Source organism: Syzygium oleosum, unplaced genomic scaffold (genome assembly GCF_021117445.2).
Source record: "Syzygium oleosum isolate NSW1041296 unplaced genomic scaffold, Sole_v2.1 Sole_v2.11, whole genome shotgun sequence".
Classification (NCBI taxonomy): Eukaryota; Viridiplantae; Streptophyta; class Magnoliopsida; order Myrtales; family Myrtaceae; genus Syzygium; species Syzygium oleosum.
Window position 1 is genome coordinate 801,714 of NW_026607495.1, and position 21,285 is coordinate 822,998.

The window sequence follows — 21,285 nt, forward strand, 5'->3', positions numbered from 1 at the left end:
CTCGCGCCCCTCGGGAGCTTCTGCTCCTTATTTTCGCCCTGGTCCCTACCCTTTGACAAGTTCTTTTTTGGCTCGGAGATCGTCCGTTCACAAAAGCTTTTATCTGATTCGCGAAAAATGAATGATATGTAGAACATTTTCCTAAAATATGATCGCCCTTGTCGCTTGAGATGGTTAAGTCAATAGAAAATATTTTCCTTATTGATGACAATTTATGTTTGAATGTTTTTGTGAACGGTCATTTTTTGCTAACAATACAAAAGATCATTTTCAGAAAAATATTTGTTGAGTCGTTTAATTTTTGCTGAACAAGTGGAGCCTTATTAAATCCCCGGCGTTTAATACTTTTGACTAAGCGACCTAGATTGGTAACGTGGTTCTTACGAAAGAGGATGTCAAATCAACCTCTACTTTGGTGAATTGAATGAATACCCATTTCGAGCAAATTCATATATTGGAAAGGAAATAATGCATGGCAAATGGAAAGTTCTCCACCTCTACTTTGGTGAATCGAATTTTGAAGTTTTGCCTTCTGTTGCTTTAACTTTCATGTCGTTTGAAAAAATAAAAAAACTCCTAAAATCGCAAGCAAAGCTGGTTTTCGATGAATTTGTGAATTGTTAACCACTTTGAGATGGCGTGGCTGGTTGGTGCGTTCGAGAAATTCTAGCTCTAAAAGTCACACGTTCAAATTCCACTAAAATACGGGTATACGCACTAAAAGTCCTAAAATTTATCACGAAAGTGCAATTAAGTTCTAAAATTTATAAAAAGTGTAGTCGAGTCTTAAAACTTGTCAATTTGGTCAAGTCCTAAAGTCAATACCGTCTAATTTACTAACGGAAAATGCTGACGTGCCTTACTTTATTACTTTTTATGAAATACGTGGTGATGATGTGACATTCAACAAGCTCCACATCAGAGAAAAGACAAAAAAAAATATAAATTAAATTAGAAAAAAGCTAAAAGTAAAAGAAAAAACTAGACCCACAACCAGCGGCTGTGGCCAAGCTTTTATCAGTGGCCGTCGCCATAGTTGCCGAGAAGGGCCACTAGAGGTCGCTTGGGCCTTCTAGAAGCCCGACGACCCTTGCCAGGCTTCGAGAAGGCCTAGGCGACCTTCGCCGAGCCTTCCTGGCGGTCCTGGTGGCGACTACCGGCAAGGGCTTGACCATAACGGCTGGTTGTGGGTTTGTCTTTTTTTTTTTTCACTTTTAGCTTTTTTAATTTAATTTATATTTTTTAACTTTTTCTGGCGTGACACTTGTTAGACACCACATCATCGCCATGTGTCTCAAGAAAAGTAATATAATAAGACACGTCAACATTTTCCGTTAATAAATTAGACGGTGTTAATTTTAAGACTCGATTGAACCAATTTGATAAGTTTTAGGGCTCGATTACATTTTTATGATAAGTTTTAGGACTTCTAGTGACCATATCCTTAAAATATACATAATATATATATTAAGAGCAAATTCTTGGGCGATGTATTTGAAAACCTTTTTTGAACTTGATAATAGACAATAAATGCAACACAAGTTAATTGATGACTCTTCACTTTCCTTGCTTTCAACAGAAAATCAACAAATATGCGAAATAGATCAAAGTTTCAATAATCTATATCTGTATCTTCTATATCTATCTATACAATATACAAAAGGAGAGTTTTGGGAGAACACGTGTCACTCTCTCCCTCCCTTCCTTTTTTTTTTTTTAAATTTGTCATTATCATTTCTCCCTTTTTTTCTCCTTTTTATTTGTTTTTTTTTCCCCTTTTATATAAACTTAGCTTCTTCTTTTTTCCATTTTCTCGTTTTTACTTTTAAGTGCCAAATTTTATTGTCCCTCCACTTTCAATATATTTTTTTCTCACGGTTCTTTCTCTTTCAAATAATTACAATTAGATCCTACCTTGAAAAAAATTGATTTTCCAACTGACTTAGGAAGGGATGATGTCAAATATTTTTACTTTATATCATATCCCAAAAGTTATATAATTCATTCTTTGAATCATCGGTTAAATCTAGATCAAGTACCCAGGACTCTCAACACAAATCTCGATGTAGTTCTTCTATTAAAGAATTTTATAGTTTTATTTTTTTTTGTCGGAAAATTTTATAGCTTTAGTCGACATTGATATTAGTTTGTCGTTCTAAGCACCCACCACCATCACCGGACTCCAACGCCACCGCTGCCACTCGCCTTGAGCACCAAAATGACCACTCGCCGTCTCCAACACCCTCACTACTTGCAAGTCAATAGGCCACCGCCACCCAACGACGACGATGACACCATGTGTAGCCCGCCTGGGAGAGCATCGGTGCAATCGTGAAAGAAGTACATTTGACCGAGGATAAAAAAAAAAAAACAAGAAGAAGAAGTACGAGGGAAGGAGGAAGAAGAAGGTAAATATTACTCTACCTATGTTTCATATCACTTCCGATATTAATTTTGCGTGATTTTAATCATTCACAAGGTCAAAAAAAAAAAAAGTCTCGAAAGCATATCTCCTCAGTAAAAATGTTCATCCAAATTCATTTTGATTTGCTTGGCACTTCTAATCACCAAAAGAAGCATAATTTTTGTTGAGAGGAAAAAGCCAAGTCAACGAGCAACTCATGACATGATATTTACTTGATAGAAAAAAGAAAAGAATTGTTTTATTTCAAACATAAAACAAAATTTAATGCTAGCATTATATTTAAAATAATATTTATTAGGCAATATTTTTCTTTTTTTATCATTATTTTTCGCTAAGCAGGCAACTTTCCCGTAAAGGCATTGGGTAATATTTTCGTAAACAATATAAATCCGACAAGATTCAGGACACGTCCGTGTCCAAGTGGTCAGCCTCTCTCTCTCGGGCAATACGTCGAACAATTAGGCGGCGCCAGCCTGCACAGCGACCACAAAAGCGGCCACCATTTTTGCTGGGTCAGCTAGGTTCTTGCTTACTTTCCCTCTTACTGCTTCGTAAGCTTTTTCGATGCATACCCATAAAAAATTTCAATGGGTTGGTGTCCCGGGACTGGTGCGTTTGATGCATTGGTTAGACGCTATCTTGTGCTTTGTGTGTTCCCACCAGGTGGTCTCTCTTGTAATCTTGAAGTTTGTACTGCAACCCCACGTGCTTCCTGGGGCTTTCTGCGTCTCCGAAGCTTCCCAGAAATTTCGGGAGTTGTAATTAAGGAAATCTATTGGCAGTGAATGAAGGGTCGTGTGCATTTCGAGGTTGATAGTTGATATAGTTGCCATCTGGCTCTGGAGATCATACTTAGTGTAAAGTCTCTAGCTTCAAGTTGGAATTGCTGGTTTTTTCACCCGAGTTTACGCCGAATCATAGCCTAGGCAGTTGAGTTCTGTTCCTCTGTTCTGCTTCTTGGGGGGGATGGGTTTAGGATTGCATTCGAAAACTTTGCCCTCGGCCGGCTTGTTTCGGCTTACACTCGGTCATTCTTCTCTTTTCTTTGGGTTGTTATGTGCATGACCATCTATTATCTTCGTGCTATTTAGATTCTTCGCTGAGGTTTTGATCAAAATTGTATTTGTTTATTGCTTTCGTTAGAATGAACTGTATAAAGCAGTTGGTCTTGAGGCATATCAGGTTGAGGGCCTCCGCCGGAACACTAGCTTTTGGTGCTGAGAATGGAAGCGTGATGAAGCAACTGACCCAGCTGATGTGCACATCGACGATGCATAGCCCGGATCAGATAGTTGATAGAGTGGTCAGACTAGTGAAGAAATTTGATAAGATCGATGCTAGTAAGGTCGTTAATTTTCTCTCTCATTCATTATTTTTGTAGTTTTTTGTTTCGTTAGATAAGAGTGATTGTTCTTCAATTGGACTTGTTTGTGGATCAGCAAGAAGCAGCACTGACTGAAGTGAAGATTTGGTCTAATTGAAGTCCCCTCCCCTCAATTTGAGTTCATTTTGCCTTTTGAGCTTGACGTTTGTTAATACGATATTGAACAGGTCACTGAAACTGCGGATTTCCAGAAAGACTTGTCCCTGGATAGCTTAGACAAGGTGGAGCTTGTTATGGCTGTCGAGCAGGAATTCTCCATCGAAATCCCCGAAGAGGAAGCAGACAAGCTCGCTTGCTGCGCCGATGTTGCTAGATTCATAGCTTCTGGTTCTGAAAAAGCTGCCGAGAGCTCGTGAGTTCATTTACTGTAATATCGGCTGACGGGGGTTTCACTGATCTCTTTGTTGTTCAACTGAATTGAGATTCAGAGTCTCATTAATCGTTTTGATTTGGAGGGAAGATGGAGAATCTGTATGCATGAATTGTGAATTGCTGTAGCAAGGAAAACTCCATTATCAGGTGTTAGTTCTGATACATAATTTGCTTCAATCTTCAGCCTCTGTGTGACTAATGCCACCTTGGACATATAGAAGAACCTCTTTTGCCATTAGCATATCGATTTATGCATATACATACACACACACGCCGACGCGATATTCACACACCGTCTGTTTCTTTGGGCCACGTATCTTCTGCACTCTTTGTTCCGGATCATTTTCGTTCACTGGGGTCTATTTTACAAGTGACTCTGTGAAGTTTGGAAAATCACTAGCTCAATTTGTGACTGAAGCGCCATCGAATGAGCCGTGTCCTCGGGTCTCTCGGTATGCTTAATTTGGGTAGCTTTCTCTGGGGCCGCTCGGTTTCTTCATGCATGCTTCTGGAGGCTCGGATGCTGAATGCAGAAGTCTCATTGTCCCCGCTTCGTAAGTTCGGATCCCGTTCCCGACCGACGAAAGCCTAACTGTCTTGCGCTTTCTGATATGTGCCGGTCGGCAGTGCGAGTTCCTCGGCATTCGAACGAGGTTAACCGAACATTTCTTGTTCAAGTCGGGGATGGCGTGGAGCTCTGAAGGAAGATCTATGAAGTAGTCCCCATTTTCGTCTGTCACGCCATGAATTCGGCTAGATTTGCTTTCTTTATCGTTGGCATGGCAATTGACGGCCACCTTAGCGCCTGCGCAGATTGTATTGAAGGTGAGACGACATGGATTTCATGTTTGTCGTTTCGATTGGACTGTAATGTGATTTGAGTGCTCAAAGGTAGAATGACATGCCTCTCCGTCATGACTCTTGTGAGCACATTAATCCTCCATCATTTTCGAGAAAATACTTTTGTTAAAAAATATTTTCCTCAGTTTCCGGGATTTGGATCGCTTAGAAAAATGAATCAACGGAAAAAAAATTTTCAAAGTCAATAAAAAGCCTATGCTGAGATTAAAAAAATATGATGTTCTTTGGTAAAAACCAGAAATCATTTTCCAAACTACGACTAGATATAGACGGTTGGACTAGAGATCTCAGCGCTTGGGCATGGAAACCCGACGCCCGTGCCTAGGTCCCTGGCGGCTAGGCCCGGGTCTTAGGCAAGGCTCGGGAAACCGGTGCCCACGTTCGAGAATCTAGCTCCCATGCCCAAGTCACTGGCGTCCAGGCCCAGGTCCATCGAGGCCGGGTCCGGTTCCACAGAGGCCAAGCCCAAGTCCCTCGAGGCCGGGCCCGAGATCCAAGTTCCCCATGCCGGGGTGAATACCCGTCGTTTCAATGGCCTATTTCACTTACAATCATTTTCATTTCTATCCTTAAGTCTCGGACTCTGACCCAAGACAAATCAAACATAAATTCTTCCAAAAAAAACATAACATGAAGCATGAAGTGAATCTACCTAGGACTCTCTAAATCCACCAAGAAGGCCAAGACAAGAACGAAACGTGCGATTCAACCAATAGAAAAGCTAGCTTTGTAGCAGATGTTCATACAAGAAGATGGGAAAGAGAAAACTTTTCTGTTTTTTCCTCCCCAGACCTCCTCCTTCCCATCTCTGGATTCTTCATGAATATGAAACTCCTTTTAATCTGAAACATATAGAAACTAACCGAGATATTGATTCCAAACGTTCAACGCAGCCATTCCGAGCGGAAATTTTTAATCTGAACGAGCGATACTTTTTTAAAGCCCGAGCTGAGCCGATTCGTTTTGAATTTTATCTATGTGAAATGAGCTAGACCCAATTCCTCGTGATCCAATTTTAGACCCCTCATTTCGACGTTAACGATCTTCTGAACATACCAAAAGGTCCTTCTTTTGCACGTTGGTGCTTTGTGAGGATGATTAAATGAAAACAATATGATCGCAGCGTATCGCAAACCTGACAATGGCCATGCATGAAGCTGAGAGTCGCTGCGCAAGCAAGCCTCGCAAAGAACAGAGCCGGTAACGAGGACCGTGGAGAGCTTCCCCTCTCCGTAGCCCGCCATCTCCACCAACTCGTCCCTCCTCGCCGACAGCTCGGACAGGGGATCCACCTCCTCCACTGCAGACACCGCTGCCTCCTCCACCACTGGTGTCGCCAATGAATTCGCTTTGATCGCGATGAAGAAGTTGGTAAGGAAGACGAGCATCGTCACAAGATTGCGGCACCAGGGAAAGCAGCTCATCTTCTTTGCGCTTGTTTTGACGTGCAAAAGATGGATAGAGAGAAGAAGCAAGCAGATCACGAAGAGAGGATGGCTTGACGTTTGGTTTTTATAGTGCGAGGCTTTGGGATTTAAATATAAAGCTGGCCTCTTCCAATATGGAATTTACAAATCTGACCTTGGACCGTCTAAAAATACCTTAATCATCGAGTCAATGTTGTGGAAGGGACATGTTCAAAGAAATGGCTGAAAATATACGCTCGACGTTATGGAGGATTGAAGGTTTTATGTACCTTTTTCTTTCATTAATGCAATACACAACTTAGGATGCAACGTCCTGATTATGTACTGTGTATTAATTTGCTAGTGATGAATAATTAAGCGAAAAACTATACGCGGATTATCCTTGCAAGAACTTGGTGAAGTTCTTAAAGCGTAGGGCAGTCATTACATCACATTGTTCATAATAAAAAAGAACCCAAGTAGAGAATCAATAATCTGAACATACCCAACGAAGCGATCGGATATTCAATAAGCATCACAAGCAATGACTCGACATGCGATGATCGGTCGATAGGGCATTTGAAATAACCACGCATTCACTTTGATTCTTATATAGTTTTGAGCATGGGTTTCGCCATTTTGTTGTAGGTAAGTTATCCTATGTAGATGTACGCATCAACCAATGACGCCGTACGCGAAATTCGATTGAATTATCTTGTTTAGAGTCGTAAATTGGGATGTGAATTTTCTTTATGTTTTTTGGCATATGGTCTCCATCAAGGGCCAATCTTGTCTTTGCCTCGGCAAGATACAACATAGACATAGGTCATAAAATTGAGACCGTAAGTTAAAGGTCGGTAGGTTGCCTACTTTTGATGGCTACATATGCTCTTTGTTTTTCCATTCTGCAGACATTTTTATGATCAGTTCACCCGTTTACCAAGCTGCTCTTCTTCCCATGCAATAATCTCTCTCTCTCTCTCTCTCTATCTGTGTGTGTGTGTGTGATATATTCAAGCCTGCCCCAACCATCACCCTATCTTAAACAACAGCTCACGCATCATTCTGCTAAAAACCAGGCTCTCTCTCTTTCTCTCTCTCGGACATCTGCATTGGTTGGTGAACTTGGGCAAGAACATTGGACAGTGGACTTCATTGCAAGCGACACATGGAACCGCATGGATGCGGAAGAGTGAGATGGCGATGCGAAGTTGGCGTTGGATGAACTTTCCCGTCACGGTAGTCTCCCAAAATCTGATCAACTGATCAAACCCATCTTATACGTGAATTCCCAACTCCGTGGTCAGCGTGTCCATGCTTTCTTAGCTAATCTGAGCACTCAAAACTCCTACTAAAAGTAACCCCCTTACGTGGAAGGATGGTTTCTGCGCATACGTAAGGTTCGGATACCCATTGTTTTTCTCTCGGAGGGCCATCGATGATTCGCATACGTTCGACATAAACTCGATGCCGGTAGAGAAAAGTTTAGAAATATTACCGGACTTTGCGAATAAGTGCGAATTCGAATGTGTTTGTACGCTTTTAACCTAATTTATTACGCGAAGGATGACACATCTATTATGCTCGAGAGGGAAAAGTATCAGAAAAGTCCCAAACCTATTATATTTGTATCAATTTAGTCCTAAACCATTTAATTGTGTCAATTTAATCATAAATTTTTTATCCTAGTGCCAATTCAGTCATTCTAGCTAATTTTAGCTAGATATTGCTGACATGGACACCCAGGCAAAGGCGACGCCCGGCGAGGGTCGGCCTCGCTGGGGCTCGTCCGGTCGGGCCTCGCCTGTGGCGGGTGATGGCTGACCTTGTCCAGGCAAGGCTAGCTTGCCCGATCATGGCCAGTAACCAATCATCGACTGTAGCTGGTGGCCTGTCACCAGCAAAAGGAAGAGGAAAGGAAAAAAGAAAAGTAAAAAATCAGAAAAAAATAATAAAAAATAATATTATAAATTGTCCACATCAGTAATATCCGGTCAAAATTAGTTTGAAGGACTCAATTGGCACTAGATTAAAAGATTTAGGACTAAATTGGCACAATTAAAAAGTTTAAAATAAAATTGGCACAAATTCAATAAGTTTACGACTTTTTTTACACTTTTCTATGATTGAGAACTTTATATTTTAGTGATTCGGGCCTCCTCAACATCCACTATGATCTTGTGCACCAGATTTTATTAGCACTTACATTGAGGCTGGGGCTTTGTGGCTTCGAATTGTCTATTCCATCAGCAAAAAAATCAAGATGAGTACTTAAGACTCCTATATCTCTACACCTAGGTCATGATCATTAGGGTTTCTTTTTAACTCCTTATCAGTGAAGAAATCGAATTCTCAGTTCTTGCCAATCACAAGAGTAATTTCTTTATTGAGCTTTAAATTACAAGAGCCACATGTTGCCAAGTAGATAACATAACATGCATGCTTGTGTGCAAAGATTATCCGAGTCTCGTATCTAGAAATAATAAGACGTCTCGAATAAGATTCGTCTCCATATAATAAATTTTCATATCATTTTCGTACTGTGATTGGCTTTGTCTATCACATCATTTATAAACTTAGTCTACCAATAATTTTTCTAAGTTTGCTAGAACTGCTTCAAAACATAATGAAAGCCACTAAACTTTTGATTGATGTAAGGTGTGCAAGTAGGGGATTAGTACATTACCACAAAAACAAAGTCAACATTAAAAATCTCCTATCATTTTCAAAAGAGGCAGAAAGATGCCGGCAGTCTTCCACTTAAAAAGATGAAAGTTGAAGTCCCAAATTCCTTCATCATGACTACCTAAGAAAGTTGATGTATTTCACCTTTCCATTTGCATATCATGCATTTTCCTATCTAACAAAGCGGGAAGCGTGCAAAACGTTCTCAGTCTAGTCAACATATTTAATTTAAAGCTGTGTTTGACCATCTAGATTTCTATATCCAGACTTGATAAGATATGATATGCAATTTAGGAATTTTGCTATATCCTATCTACGTTTAATGAATCAAAATAATAAAGCCAAAGAGCGACGGAGGAGAATGAGAAGGGAATGGTAGGGCGGGCTATTCAGGAAACAGCTTTTATACGACGGACATGAGAAATCCTTTTCCAGACGCACTCATATATGATATAGTATAGCCGACCTTATGTCTCTCCAAATCCCCAACTTATAGCATATTCAACTAATTACACGTGATCAAGTATCTTTGCATATTTCCGATCCCAAAAAAAAGAGTATCTTTACATATTGTACACTACCTATATTCACTTACGAAATGATCAAAGCTTTCTCGATCATGCGGAAGACGAAAACATCAATTCAATGTGTCATTCTCTAGTCTCATTCTCACGTGCTCACTATGATGGTGGGTAATCAAGCTCATTGAATCTTGAGCAACATCAAATTTAGAAAAGCTAAAAGGGCAAAAGGCATGCCCAACCTCCATGACTACTGGCAAATCAACCATTACATCACTAAACAGTCGAATTAACCACTGATAAGTCAATAAATATCACCACCGCCTTTCGGGCACGACATGATTAACACAGTTATCTCTAGTGAACACTTGTACTGTACTTAGATTAGTTAATAAAGCTTGTTGAATCTTGAGCAACATCAAAATCAGGAAAGCTATGAGGGCAAAAGGCATACCAAACCTCCATCACTAAACAGTTGAATTGACCAATGATAAATCAATATACATCACCGCTATCTTTTTGGGAAGTGGTGCTCCCCCGCATGGAGAGCATAGGGCCAATCACCTTGCGGTAATATATATAGGTACATTTTGATGGACACCACTAAATTTGATTCTTGGGTCCCTCCTCCAATTTCAATTTTGGGGGGGTGGCCAATAAGGGTCCACGTGGAGCGCCCTCCGTGGCTGACGTGGACAGACAAGTCTTCGTTCGATGAGGATCACATCACCGTCCAATGTGGGCGATTAGCAACCTAAAGAATGACTCATTAAAGATGTGCATTTCATCCATTTGTTGATCCGAGAATGTGATGGTGATTCCTAGTTTTCCTCGTGAAATGCAAACGTTGTTTCATTATCTCGTAAAAATAAAATAAAATCATAGAAAAACGATATTTGTTTTTTAATAGCTAATATGTCGGTCTGCTCTATATTGTGAGATTTCCATATTCAATGATATGTATGACTTCTCTAGTTCCTTTCATTTATCGTCTTCTCTCAAGTACACGCATTTTCCTTTTAAGTCGAACCGCAGGCCCTCTCATTAAATAAAGATCACGCCAAAAGAGAAAAGAACCGGAAAACTCCCATGCCAAATAGTCACAATCTTATAGAACATCTACTTTGGCCGAAATATTAGGAGTCGTAGAAAACATTGTAGTAAAACTTAGAAGAAAAAGTGACACAAACAGGCCTATTAGCTCAGTTGGTTAGAGCGTCGTGCTAATAACGCGAAGGTCGCAGGTTCGAGACCTGCATGGGCCAGCCAATATCATATTTTTTAAATTTTTTTTTTGACATTTGGTGTTTAAGTTTTCTGTGTTTTCCCTTTTGGCTTGAGCATATTAGGTTGCGTTTGGACTTGGAAAACACACATCAGATCCATTTCGCTATGATTTCTCGGCATTGTTAGCTCATGTTCATGTTTACAGACTTACACAAGAAACCAAATTTAGATTACCCATCAGACCATTCCATTCGATTTGCCATGATTTATTGGCGGGCTCATACCACAAAAAACCTCGAACTGGTACACCCGTACCACATTTGCCCCCAAATTGCAGTAAAACTAGGATTTTTGTGGGTAAATGTGGTTTGAAGGTAAATGTGGCACAAGTATACAAGTTTGGGAGTTTAAATGACACAAAAATTGGTTTGGGGGTAAATATGGCACGGGTATACCAATTTAGAGTTTTTGGTAATAATAACCCTTTCTTTGCCGGACTTGCTTTGCCTAGTAACCTGGGAAGCTGATTGAATCCTCATCAATGATTCACTGTGTCGAGAGCAAAAGGACTTCTTGCATGAAAGCTCCACCTGAAAACTGATGTAGTAGACGTGTAGAGAAGGTTCAGTTCAGACATTGAACCCCGGAGGTTCCGGCAAGGGCTTACAGATGCCCAATGACGCAACATAGAGAAATCCCGTCTTCGAATATATGAATCTCATTTGTCAAGGGCTTTAATGCCCGTAAGGGACACTGTCATGCTCTACATATTAATTCCTGCAAGGATGCGGTAACAGTGTCTCTGGTCATACAACACGGCAGTTTCGATAGAATGAATCGAGTCATAGTAAGTGCTGACCACTCCGATGTTGAATTGCATCTATGAGTAAGAAAAAATCTTTCTGAGGTCTAATAATAGTCACATGCTACTACTTACTGCCCGCTCCGGAAATGGCTGTCCAAGTACAGGAAGTTCTTTTGATCGGAGAAGGTTGATGTTGTTGTTACTGGAGTGAATCCAGAATACTTCCCGTTCTTCTTTGCTGAGCACATGTCTATAATGCACTTGACAAGCTCGTTTTTTTGGCAGAATGGCTGCGCTGCGTATTCTTCAAACGGCATCCACTGAAGGCGACAAGAGAATAACCATTGGACTATATTAGAGAATTACTACTGCAGCGCTTACCCTCTTAGTATTTTGTATGCAGTTTCATCATTCATTTGCAGGATGCACCAAAAAATTCTTCGCTTGGGAAAACCCCATGTTTTTTGGTTGGATCAATAGTTTAACCAATTGCAAGCTTCAGCTTACATTTGGCAGGTTAGAGTGTATGGCAAAAGCACACAGGACCATGCATGAAAAGGAGAATTAATCAGTCAAGCAGGGTGGTAGTCACCAAGGTACCACGAATGATAAAGAAGAACAAATCGGTGAAATAGCTATACCAATAGTACTATATATTTACCTGCACAGCCTCTACCTCCACATCCTGCTTCTGGATGTCAAAGGATAAAGGTCGCACCAAGCAGACAAAAAATAAGTCCGACTTCTGAAAGAACGACTGATGACTTTGCCTGTGGATAGTCAGTGAAGAGTTAGGAAATTGTAGTATCTTGCTCAAAATCTGGTAAATGGCCCAGGAGTTTCCAGGCCCTGACACACTCTTTACAAGATTAACGACATAACATAACACACTTCTTTTTCCAGACAGGAACTAATGGGTGCTATGTGCAAATAACTAAATTTCAAAATGCCATTCAGCAATGGCCATGGTTTGGCTCTGACCCTCCACAATAATGCAGGTGGAGTGTGTTATGTCTCGAGATATAAAGTCGCACAGTTTCAAAGGAAGAAATTTAGTAAGAAAAAGTAAGAATCTTATCCCAAGAACGTAAATTTATCACGTCTGAAACAAGGAGAAAAGGAGAAACGGACTCCATACCTAAATCCTAAGACTTCGACGAATTCAGCATCAATCTGCATATGCAGAAACCACACGACATAAATCTTCATAGAATTTAAGCAGCTATTTGTATAATCACATATATATTACTCACTCCAGTCTCTTCTTTAACTTCTCTTACTGCAGCTGCACATATGTCTTCTCCCTGAAGATAGTGAAGCCAAAAGGTGAATAATCAAGCAGAAGTCATGTCACTACATTTAAGTCTGCAGTGGAATCATGACCTCATCAACAACACCCGTCGGGAACTTCCAAACACCAGTCCCTCTAAATAATCCAGTCTTCTCTTGAACAACGAGCAACTGCCAGAGCGTCAGTTGAGAATTACTTATAAGCCATAGTAGCATAGTTCTAAAGTTATGATTACACCTCCAGGAATTAAAGCCAAACAATCACGCCAAACATTAATGGGACACCTGGAATGGGATATGAAAGATATAAAGTGAAGTCTAGCAGTGAGTCCCAAGCTAAGTTTTACAAGGGCTGTACACAGAAGATGACAATACATTTTCTGAAGGGCCGCAGAGAATAGACATCATTAGGACACAGATATGATGACCGGAAAGCCACAGAGCTACTCTGGCGGATTAAATCTAAAGATGGGATGGGGTAAATGACATGAAAAAGAGAGCCTCTTCTCTTTGTGTAACCAGTTACAGTACAAAAAGGCAAAGGAAAGTAAAACTCTTTCTCCATGTGGCAACTCAAAGGAATGATCCAGTGTCCTGCATGGTATTTGGTGTACGCACACGAATACAAAACGCTAATTACCTAAAGGAAAGTGTCTTAGCATAGCCCTCATGACTTAGGACTAACCAACTAGAATGCTATTATATATGCAATTTTATCTTGTGGTCATGGGGATGTTTATGAGGAACATTATGAAGTTAGAAAGTTCTCTGAAGAATTGACAGTAAGCACTTCAGCAGCAGGTGAGCCGAGTCAAATCAAGGCAAGCTGATCATGAAAATATCATCCGCAAAAGAAGAAACAGGCACAATTCACATTCTTCCTCTTATCTTCAGTATGTCGGTCACCAGACAGATACAATCAGCAACTAGTCTGAATAATCTGTGTAAATTAAAAGTTCCAAAAGCCTCCATGGTCTAACTTCTTGCTGGTCATCAGAGATTGGAAGAAAAAGCTATGTTGGATCCATCATCATCACTATTCGCCTAAATTCCCTCCATCTCTTTGAGAAAATGGAAACAAGCTCACCAATGATGACTATATGTAAAAGACTCATGAAAGGAATCATGAAGGAATGTGATGAAAAGGCCCAAAGGAGGCATGAAGCACGTGACTGAGCAGGAAAACTGCAAAAATAAGCCGTGGATATGTCATGATGGTGAATGAGAAATGGCAAGAAGACCAGAACCTACATGGGCAGAGACCAACGCTAATCAATAAATAACATCGCATCCAAATATTTAATCCAGGAGATTCTCCGACGGTCTTCAGGACCTTCACAATTAGATTGACACTAAAGCAAAAAAAAGTTCTACTCAAGTAAGTCATTCAGCTGTAGTTGCTACCAACAATCTTAAAAAATGTCTTGTCCTAATGATTTGAAGCATAAATCTGCAAAAAGGGGCTCTTAATCATTCACAAAGAGAGATGATCTCGCGCAGAAATTTAGATTGGGAGCAATACCTCGTCCTTCTCATTCATGGCAACCACACCAACACCCACTCTGTGCGTCGCATTTGCTGGAATGGTATGAGCACTTTGTGGAATCCAATACACAAGCATTAGATACTTTGGCTCCGCATGGTGATACCAAAATCCTTCCTGCACAAAGTAGAAGACAATCACCTCATAGAGCGGAAAACTTAATCCAAAAGTTACGATTGTCACAGTAAACATATATACTCGGTTCCCACCCCAGCCAGTTCCCCAGAAAGAGCAAACCAGGCGACCTTCAGTTCAGTGATCAATCTGTGGAGCCAATAGAACAATTACCGCGACAGCAGCTTCTACGAGATTCACGAGTTCAATAGGTAATTTGATCCACACACCCTTCTTGCCCTGCAAAAATGCTGGCACTTTAGCACTACAAAACAGTAACATGAACCAAAGAACCAAAAGAAACTCTCAAACTCTGAGGATGCAAGCTCTATATCAACAACAGCGTGATTCATGAGCCAATAGTAGCAAGTCGGCCAGATTCGGTGTCGTCTATGCAATCTACCAGGATAAAGGAAGAACCAATCTAGCACATCTAAACCCAAATTCGACACGAAAATCAACAGTTAAAGCTGAACGGAGAGGCGGCTAACGAAAGAGAAAAACCTGCTCTCTCCAGTGCGAAATGGAGGCTCTGAGCACGGAGACGAAGGTGGCGGAGTCCATAGCCTCCTTCATCTCCACAATGACGCCTCCGTAATGGTCCTCCACAGAGCTCAGCAACTTGACCTCGTTCTCCATCGCGACGGCCTCCGCCGCGGCCGGAGAATTGGAGCCGGCCGACCCCGACATCGATCCGATGGCCGCGCTCCGCACAGCCGCTCTGGGTCGAGCTTCAATTCCTGAAAGAATCCCAGAAAGTCAAATCCCGTGATGGAGCCGCAAGAGGGTCGATCCATCCGCCGCTCAAGAACCAAGAACTGAAGATACCAAGTGGGAGAGGGATTCGTCGAGCGAGTGCGAGAGCGACGGAGCGATTCCGGGGAAGAAGAAGGGAGAGATCATTCGCAGCGACGACGGCGGGGAGCGCGAAGCGGAGTGGGTGGAGTCGGGAGAGAAATCTTTGCATCTTTTATACGGTAAAGATCGCAGCTTGCGCATCCGATTCGGATACTTGGTTGGGAATCAATGCGGCCGAGCTCGTTCGATTCCGCCACGATCAGCCGCCATTATTGCTCGCCTTCTCGTCCACAACGACCACACGCACGCGAATTCGTAGCATCGTCATCCATTCAAAACGAGGTTGTGATGGCGACACCCACCAGGCCCTGGTTCGTAGGCGGGCCTGGACAAGATCAGGCCTTGCTTCTACCAGGCCTCGAATCCTTGCTCGAACTGCTGTTCAAATGGTCGTACTTCGCACTTTGCAACTTCCCTTTTCACGGAATTACATGTTATGCCCGGAGCGTTGGATGCTCCAGCGGTGATCTTGGAGGTGAACGCGTTGGCCCGGCTTCGCAGTTCGAGGCGGCCCGGCGAGGAAGTTCCCGACTTCGAGCACAGTAGTTCTCGAGAGCATCGCGCGTTTGTACAGTCTCGCCGTCGCCGAGTCCTGCTCACACGGTAATCTTTTGAGATGATGATGATGACCCACATGCTTTGCGAGATTCAAAAGTGGTGTGAAGCTGTCAAGAATTTCGATGGGTAGTTTACTCCAGCTGTTCTTGAACTTCAAACTCTGAAATTTTTTGCGGGTGCAGCTGCTAGGATTAGAGAGACACTGGAAAGTGCAGGGGTTGGCGCAGGAGGGTTCGGCTTCAAACGTTGTGCCCTTTTCTCAAGCAAGCACTAGCAAATGTATTAGTTTAGTTATCTCGAATGTTGTCGTTCTGGTTCTTACGATTCGTATGTGGAAACTGCAGCTTCCTTGTAGCAACGGCGGGACATTTCTTTGAGGAAGTCCAGTGTAAAGGAAAAGAGGGCTAAAGCGTAGAGAAGGATTTGAAGTTTCTCCTTGATTACGCGAGGAAGGCAATAGCAAGGCTAACCTGTTGAAAAAGGTAAAGGCCAATGTAGAAGTTGCCTGTTAAGGAACTGTGGTATGGTTGCTATGGGAAGTTTGTGACTTCGTGAGTTTGGAGGGAGATGCGACAATGTTATGCACTCCGTGACGCAGAGTAAATTTTGCCGAAGGGTCTCTTGCGTGCTATCTTAACATGTTCGTTCGGCATGTTTGGATTATAATTGCACGCTCATGCGTTCTCAACGATATACTGGCGAAATGTCTGGACAGAATGCTTGCGCAGCATGAAGTCGATGTAGCTCCCTGTGACGTGCCAGTGGAAAATTAGGAAACTAATTTGGCTGTGATGGGTTCAAAGGAGCGACAATACACGCGGCAGTATGCCAACTAGAAGGTACCATTTCCTTTGCCTATTGGCGTTATCAGATTCACTTTGAAATTAGGTTTTCAGTTTAGTAACAGAACTGGAGTTCTCATTTGCATTACCCTTCTCATTGTATTCAGATTGAAATTTTAGGTGTTTATAAAGTTTCTTTGGAGCTAAATTGAGATATCGTCAAGTGAATGCATCTTGAGATGAGCAAGCTGCTCTCTGGATGCTACATGAATCCCTAGAAATTCATTTTACAAGTTTTCACCCTCTTTGATCAATTTAGCGAATTCTATGCGGATGGCACTGCATCGGGTAGGATACACACCCAGAGATCAGCCACGGCGTACTAGTGGAGATGGCTGAACACCGAAAGGAACTACAGAAGAAAACAGAGCTCATTCTCGATACTCTGAGAAGCTACCAAGACTTGCCTCTAGGAATTTTCCCTTTTCCTCTTGCCTCATATTGACTCGAGCTGAACACTACAAATGTTTACCACTTCACCTGTATTGAGGTCTATCTTATTCCTCAAATATACTTGTCTTGATTCATAATCTTCTCGCAGGACAAGGGTTTAGCTGTTTTAGCAATTTGAGGACAAGAAAAGGCGGTATGCTGCAGCTGAGAAATATCTCGAAGACATGTTGCATTCAGCTCTTGCAACATCTGAATGAGGACGGATATCGATCTCATCTAAGCATCGCCTCATTTGTTTATTTCTCTGGGGGTGAAGCAAAAGACAGGTCTGGTTTCTCGTTGTTTGCGAAACCCATGAAAGATTGAGCCATCTTTCTGGGGAGCTCGTGGTCGGGTGGTGAATTTCTTGCCCAAGTCAGTGGAAGAATTTAAACGATGGAGATGTCGAATGATTCGTCTGGAATATTGATGATACCCCCTGAGGATATAACTTGACGGGTGATGTAGAGAATACATGATTCGCAGTAGCTTTGAATTCCTTTCATATGATCGTATGCCTTAGCAATGCTTAAGTCGAAAAGTGATGGGGGCACCTTCGATTCTTTCAGTACCTAACTATGGCGTATTGTCGTATTTTGTCGTAGACAATTGATGCTCCTGGACATCGTGTTGCCTAGTATGATCATCATGTTGCCTAACTACGCACTAATCTTGCGCAGCCATTCTTGGCTCTGCTTAAATATGATACATGAAACATGTTTTCCTTCATTGAGCTCTTGATAATTTGGAATGAGCCTCTTGATTTAAATCCATGTATGTCCTTGGAGTGGCATTTTCTTGTTAACAGGCTTCATTCTTGTAAGACATATTGGGTGGACCGCCCAAGATGGGCCAAACCCGGCCCGTGAGCCACAAGGGCCCACAAGGTAGTTATTTGCCTATCTATAATAGAAGGCACCCCTTGGAAAACCAATGTGATTTTTTCCGTATGCAAACACACACCTTCGAATACGACGTCTTCTCTATTTTCCTTCGGAACGCACACGAGTACGAAAGACGATCGAAGAACTCTCAAGCGCAAAGTGGCACTTAATCTGTGACAATACCGGGTATGTTCGTTGTGTGATATGCCTGTACGATCGGTGATACAAGTTGATAGCCCTCGAGCACGTTTTCCGCATTGATCGAATTCGTTCCGAATATGTTTCGAACGTGTCGATCGGGGATTGAGTTTTCCCAACAATTCTCAACCTCAACTTTCAATGCTGTGATATGAAGTTCTTGTTATGCCATAATGCTACAGCAGTTGCCCTTTATTAGAAAGTTTAAGCATATGGAAATAGCCATTCGCGTGATATAACCAGAGATTTCATATGGGCATTCCTCATTTTCGAAACGAATGTGAAGATCGCGTGGGATTTGTACAGGCGTTCTCCCTCGAAATGAAATGTACAGATCAGTGGAGATCTGTATGAGCGACACTCTTCCTCGAAATGAACATGCAGATCAGCTACTGTGTTGAGAGTATGCGCTATGTATTTTAACATGTCAAGAATTCAGTTGAAAAAAATGGTGATCACATTGTCTAATCCAATTGGCATTGCTGGGAAATGAGGGTAATTGTCTAAAAAGTCTTTAATTTATTGTTCAGCAGTCAATTTAGTCATAAACTTTATAATTTGGCCAATTGAGTCCTAAATCTTTTAACGATTTTTCAATGTAGTCCTTCCGGTCAATGACCGGAAACTGCTAACATGACTGTTTGCCATCCTATGTGGCATTATCGATGCTGACATGGATGATTTTTCAATTTTTCTTTAAATTCTCTTAAATTTATTCTTTTTTTTCTTATTTTCTTTTTCCCCTATTTCCCTCTACTGAGGCCTCAGCCCTACAGGTAGGGACTGGGACGCCCTTGCTGTGGCCGGCAAATTTAGACAAGGCGAAGGCTGTGACCCCTCGCTCGACTACAACAAGGGCCGCAACGCCCTCGCCTGTGGTCAACAACCTCCATTGGCCATCACCGAGGCCTCGGCGATCGCCAAAGGATAAACCCTAAACCATAGGAAAAAATGGGAAAAAGAAAAGAAAACAAAAACAAAAGAAAAAAGGGAAACAAATAAAAAAATAAGAAAATTTAAAAAATGCAAAAATTTTCAATTGGAAAATTTAAGATTAAATTGGTTGTCGTACAATAACTTTAGAACTTTTTAGATAATTTTCTCCTAGAATAGGAGACCAAACATCTCTAGCCAACACCTTGGCTGTGTCGCTTTGGTATATATTTGCATCTCTCTCTCTCTCTCTGTCTCTCTCTCTCTCTCTACAATACAACGCAACTGACTTCAATATGTGTAGGCATTATTTTTCCTCAACATGAATGTATAGATCACAAATCATTTAATATAGGAATTACTCCTCCTTAAAATAGATATATACAGATCGCCCATCGTGTTAAAAGTATGTGCTTTCTATTGTAAACTATCAAGAATTAACTTGAAAGTATATGTGCTTTCTATTTTAAATAGTCGAGAATTAAACTAAAAATATATATAGTGAGCACATTGTATAACTAATTTGGGGTGATCGGTTTCCAGATGGGCCAATTGCCATCCTAGAACCGGAAACTGAATTAGAAGGGCCGATTCCTAATTTGTGAAATTAGGAACTGCCCATCTGGTCTTGGACCCACCTGAGAACTGGACCGACTCCCAGGAATAACCACCTGCGATAATAATTTTCTACATAAATGATGTGAAATATCACCTCAAATAAAGTTGCTTATGATATCTTCATTACTATATATGCTCTGCTAGCATTGGTATGTGCAATGTGTGTGTAATTACAACTACATCATGACGTGCATATTAAGATGCTTAAAAAAATATCAAAATAGATTCACATGTACAAGTATGCGATTAACAAATCTCTCTACTTGATAAATATTACCATATATATATATATATATATATATATATATATGCCAATACATCACATTCACCACTCCTAAACTGAACAAACTACTTGATAAAAAAAAAAAACTGAACAAACTAAACAAAACGATTTAAAAGCTTAATCGAACAATAACAATGTTCTTTATCTAGATTCGCACCTAACCTTCAAAAGGGGACACAAAAGAAAGACTAGTTCACTATTGAGGGAGAAGAATGAGTAATTTAATAATTAGGGTTTTTAGGTTTGTAATAATAAAAATTACATATAGATATATATCTATATATCAGTCCAATCCGGGTGATCCGGATAGGTGGGTCCACACCTGAAACCGAGAACCAAGTCAATGGTCACTGGTTCCAATTTTTAGGAATCGAGAATCGCCCAAAATCGGTTGATTCGGTCCGGTTAAGGCAGTTCTTGATTTGATCCGGTTCTTTTGCTCACCCTTATACCTAATCACTATGGTTGGGATGCGACCAAACTTCTTTGACCATTATCTTCCTTGGTGTCACTTTGTTATATGTTTTGCAAGTAGCTGCAAAAGATAGGTGCGATGGACCACACCTGTGTACATGCGTTATTTCAAAACTGTCACTTTAATTTCAAAAGTACATGTTTGTGGCGGGACTGACTTCTATTTGTATAGGCATTACTTCAAATTGTTGCTTTAATATGTTTGCAACTCTCTCTCACTCTCTTTCTCTCTGACATCATATATGTGGCATGACTGACTTCAATTATGAACGGTAGTGCTCATTCTTAAAATAGATAAATACAGTGACCTTTCCCAAAATATTTGATGTAGACATTACTCCTTCTCAAAAATGGATGTACAGATCAACCATTGTATTTTAAATATATGTTTCTTATTTTAAGCCATCAAAATTAATTTGGAAATATATATATGTAGTAAAAACATCGTATGCCTCATAGGATACGACCAACTTTTCTAGCCACCACTTTGACTGTGTCGCTTTGGTATCTATTTGCAACTCATATATATATCTTTATCTGAAACTGTATAGTGGTGTGACTGACTTTAATTA

The 21,285-nt window shown here is 41.0% G+C and overlaps 3 protein-coding genes, 1 long non-coding RNA gene and 1 other non-coding gene across 8 annotated transcripts; 3 read left to right on the forward strand and 2 right to left on the reverse strand.

Moving 5' to 3' along the window:
* Positions 1-2,804: 2,804 nt before the first annotated feature.
* Positions 2,805-4,364, forward strand: LOC115691469 (acyl carrier protein 3, mitochondrial). Of its 4 annotated transcripts, none has more exons than XM_030618101.2 (3): positions 2,805-2,946; positions 3,569-3,770; positions 3,977-4,364. In XM_030618101.2, exons 2-3 carry the CDS (start codon positions 3,570-3,572, stop codon positions 4,163-4,165), a joined length of 390 nt encoding a protein of 129 aa, XP_030473961.1. In that variant the 5' UTR covers positions 2,805-2,946; position 3,569; the 3' UTR covers positions 4,166-4,364. The 4 variants fall into 4 exon arrangements, with proteins under 4 accessions (XP_030473961.1, XP_056171677.1, XP_056171678.1 ...); XM_056315702.1 differs by lacking the exon at positions 2,805-2,946 and adding an exon at positions 3,000-3,474; XM_056315703.1 differs by lacking the exon at positions 2,805-2,946 and adding an exon at positions 3,013-3,452.
* Positions 4,365-4,396: 32 nt separating this feature from the next.
* Positions 4,397-6,528, reverse strand: LOC115691468 (uncharacterized). The gene is made up of 2 exons (XM_030618096.2): positions 6,178-6,528; positions 4,397-4,986 (listed from the first exon to the last, which is right to left on the reverse strand). Exons 1-2 carry the CDS (start codon positions 6,464-6,466, stop codon positions 4,640-4,642), a joined length of 636 nt encoding a protein of 211 aa, XP_030473956.2. The 5' UTR covers positions 6,467-6,528; the 3' UTR covers positions 4,397-4,639.
* A 4,317-nt stretch (positions 6,529-10,845) lies between these two features.
* TRNAI-AAU (transfer RNA isoleucine (anticodon AAU)) lies at positions 10,846-10,919 on the forward strand. Its single transcript has one exon. It is a non-coding gene; the product is annotated as a tRNA-Ile (tRNA).
* Positions 10,920-11,581: 662 nt separating this feature from the next.
* LOC115691487 (nudix hydrolase 2) lies at positions 11,582-15,600 on the reverse strand. Its single transcript, XM_030618124.2, has 9 exons — positions 15,462-15,600; positions 15,138-15,373; positions 14,808-14,873; positions 14,499-14,636; positions 13,070-13,147; positions 12,940-12,990; positions 12,825-12,859; positions 12,348-12,456; positions 11,582-12,006 (listed from the first exon to the last, which is right to left on the reverse strand). The coding sequence occupies exons 1-9, from the start codon at positions 15,598-15,600 to the stop codon at positions 11,815-11,817; spliced, it is 1,044 nt and encodes a 347-aa protein (XP_030473984.2). The 3' UTR covers positions 11,582-11,814.
* A 356-nt stretch (positions 15,601-15,956) lies between these two features.
* On the forward strand, positions 15,957-17,675 carry LOC130139332 (uncharacterized). Its single transcript, XR_008817583.1, has 4 exons — positions 15,957-16,094; positions 16,232-16,280; positions 16,394-16,888; positions 17,151-17,675. It is a non-coding gene; the product is annotated as an uncharacterized LOC130139332 (long non-coding RNA).
* Positions 17,676-21,285: the final 3,610 nt, after the last annotated feature.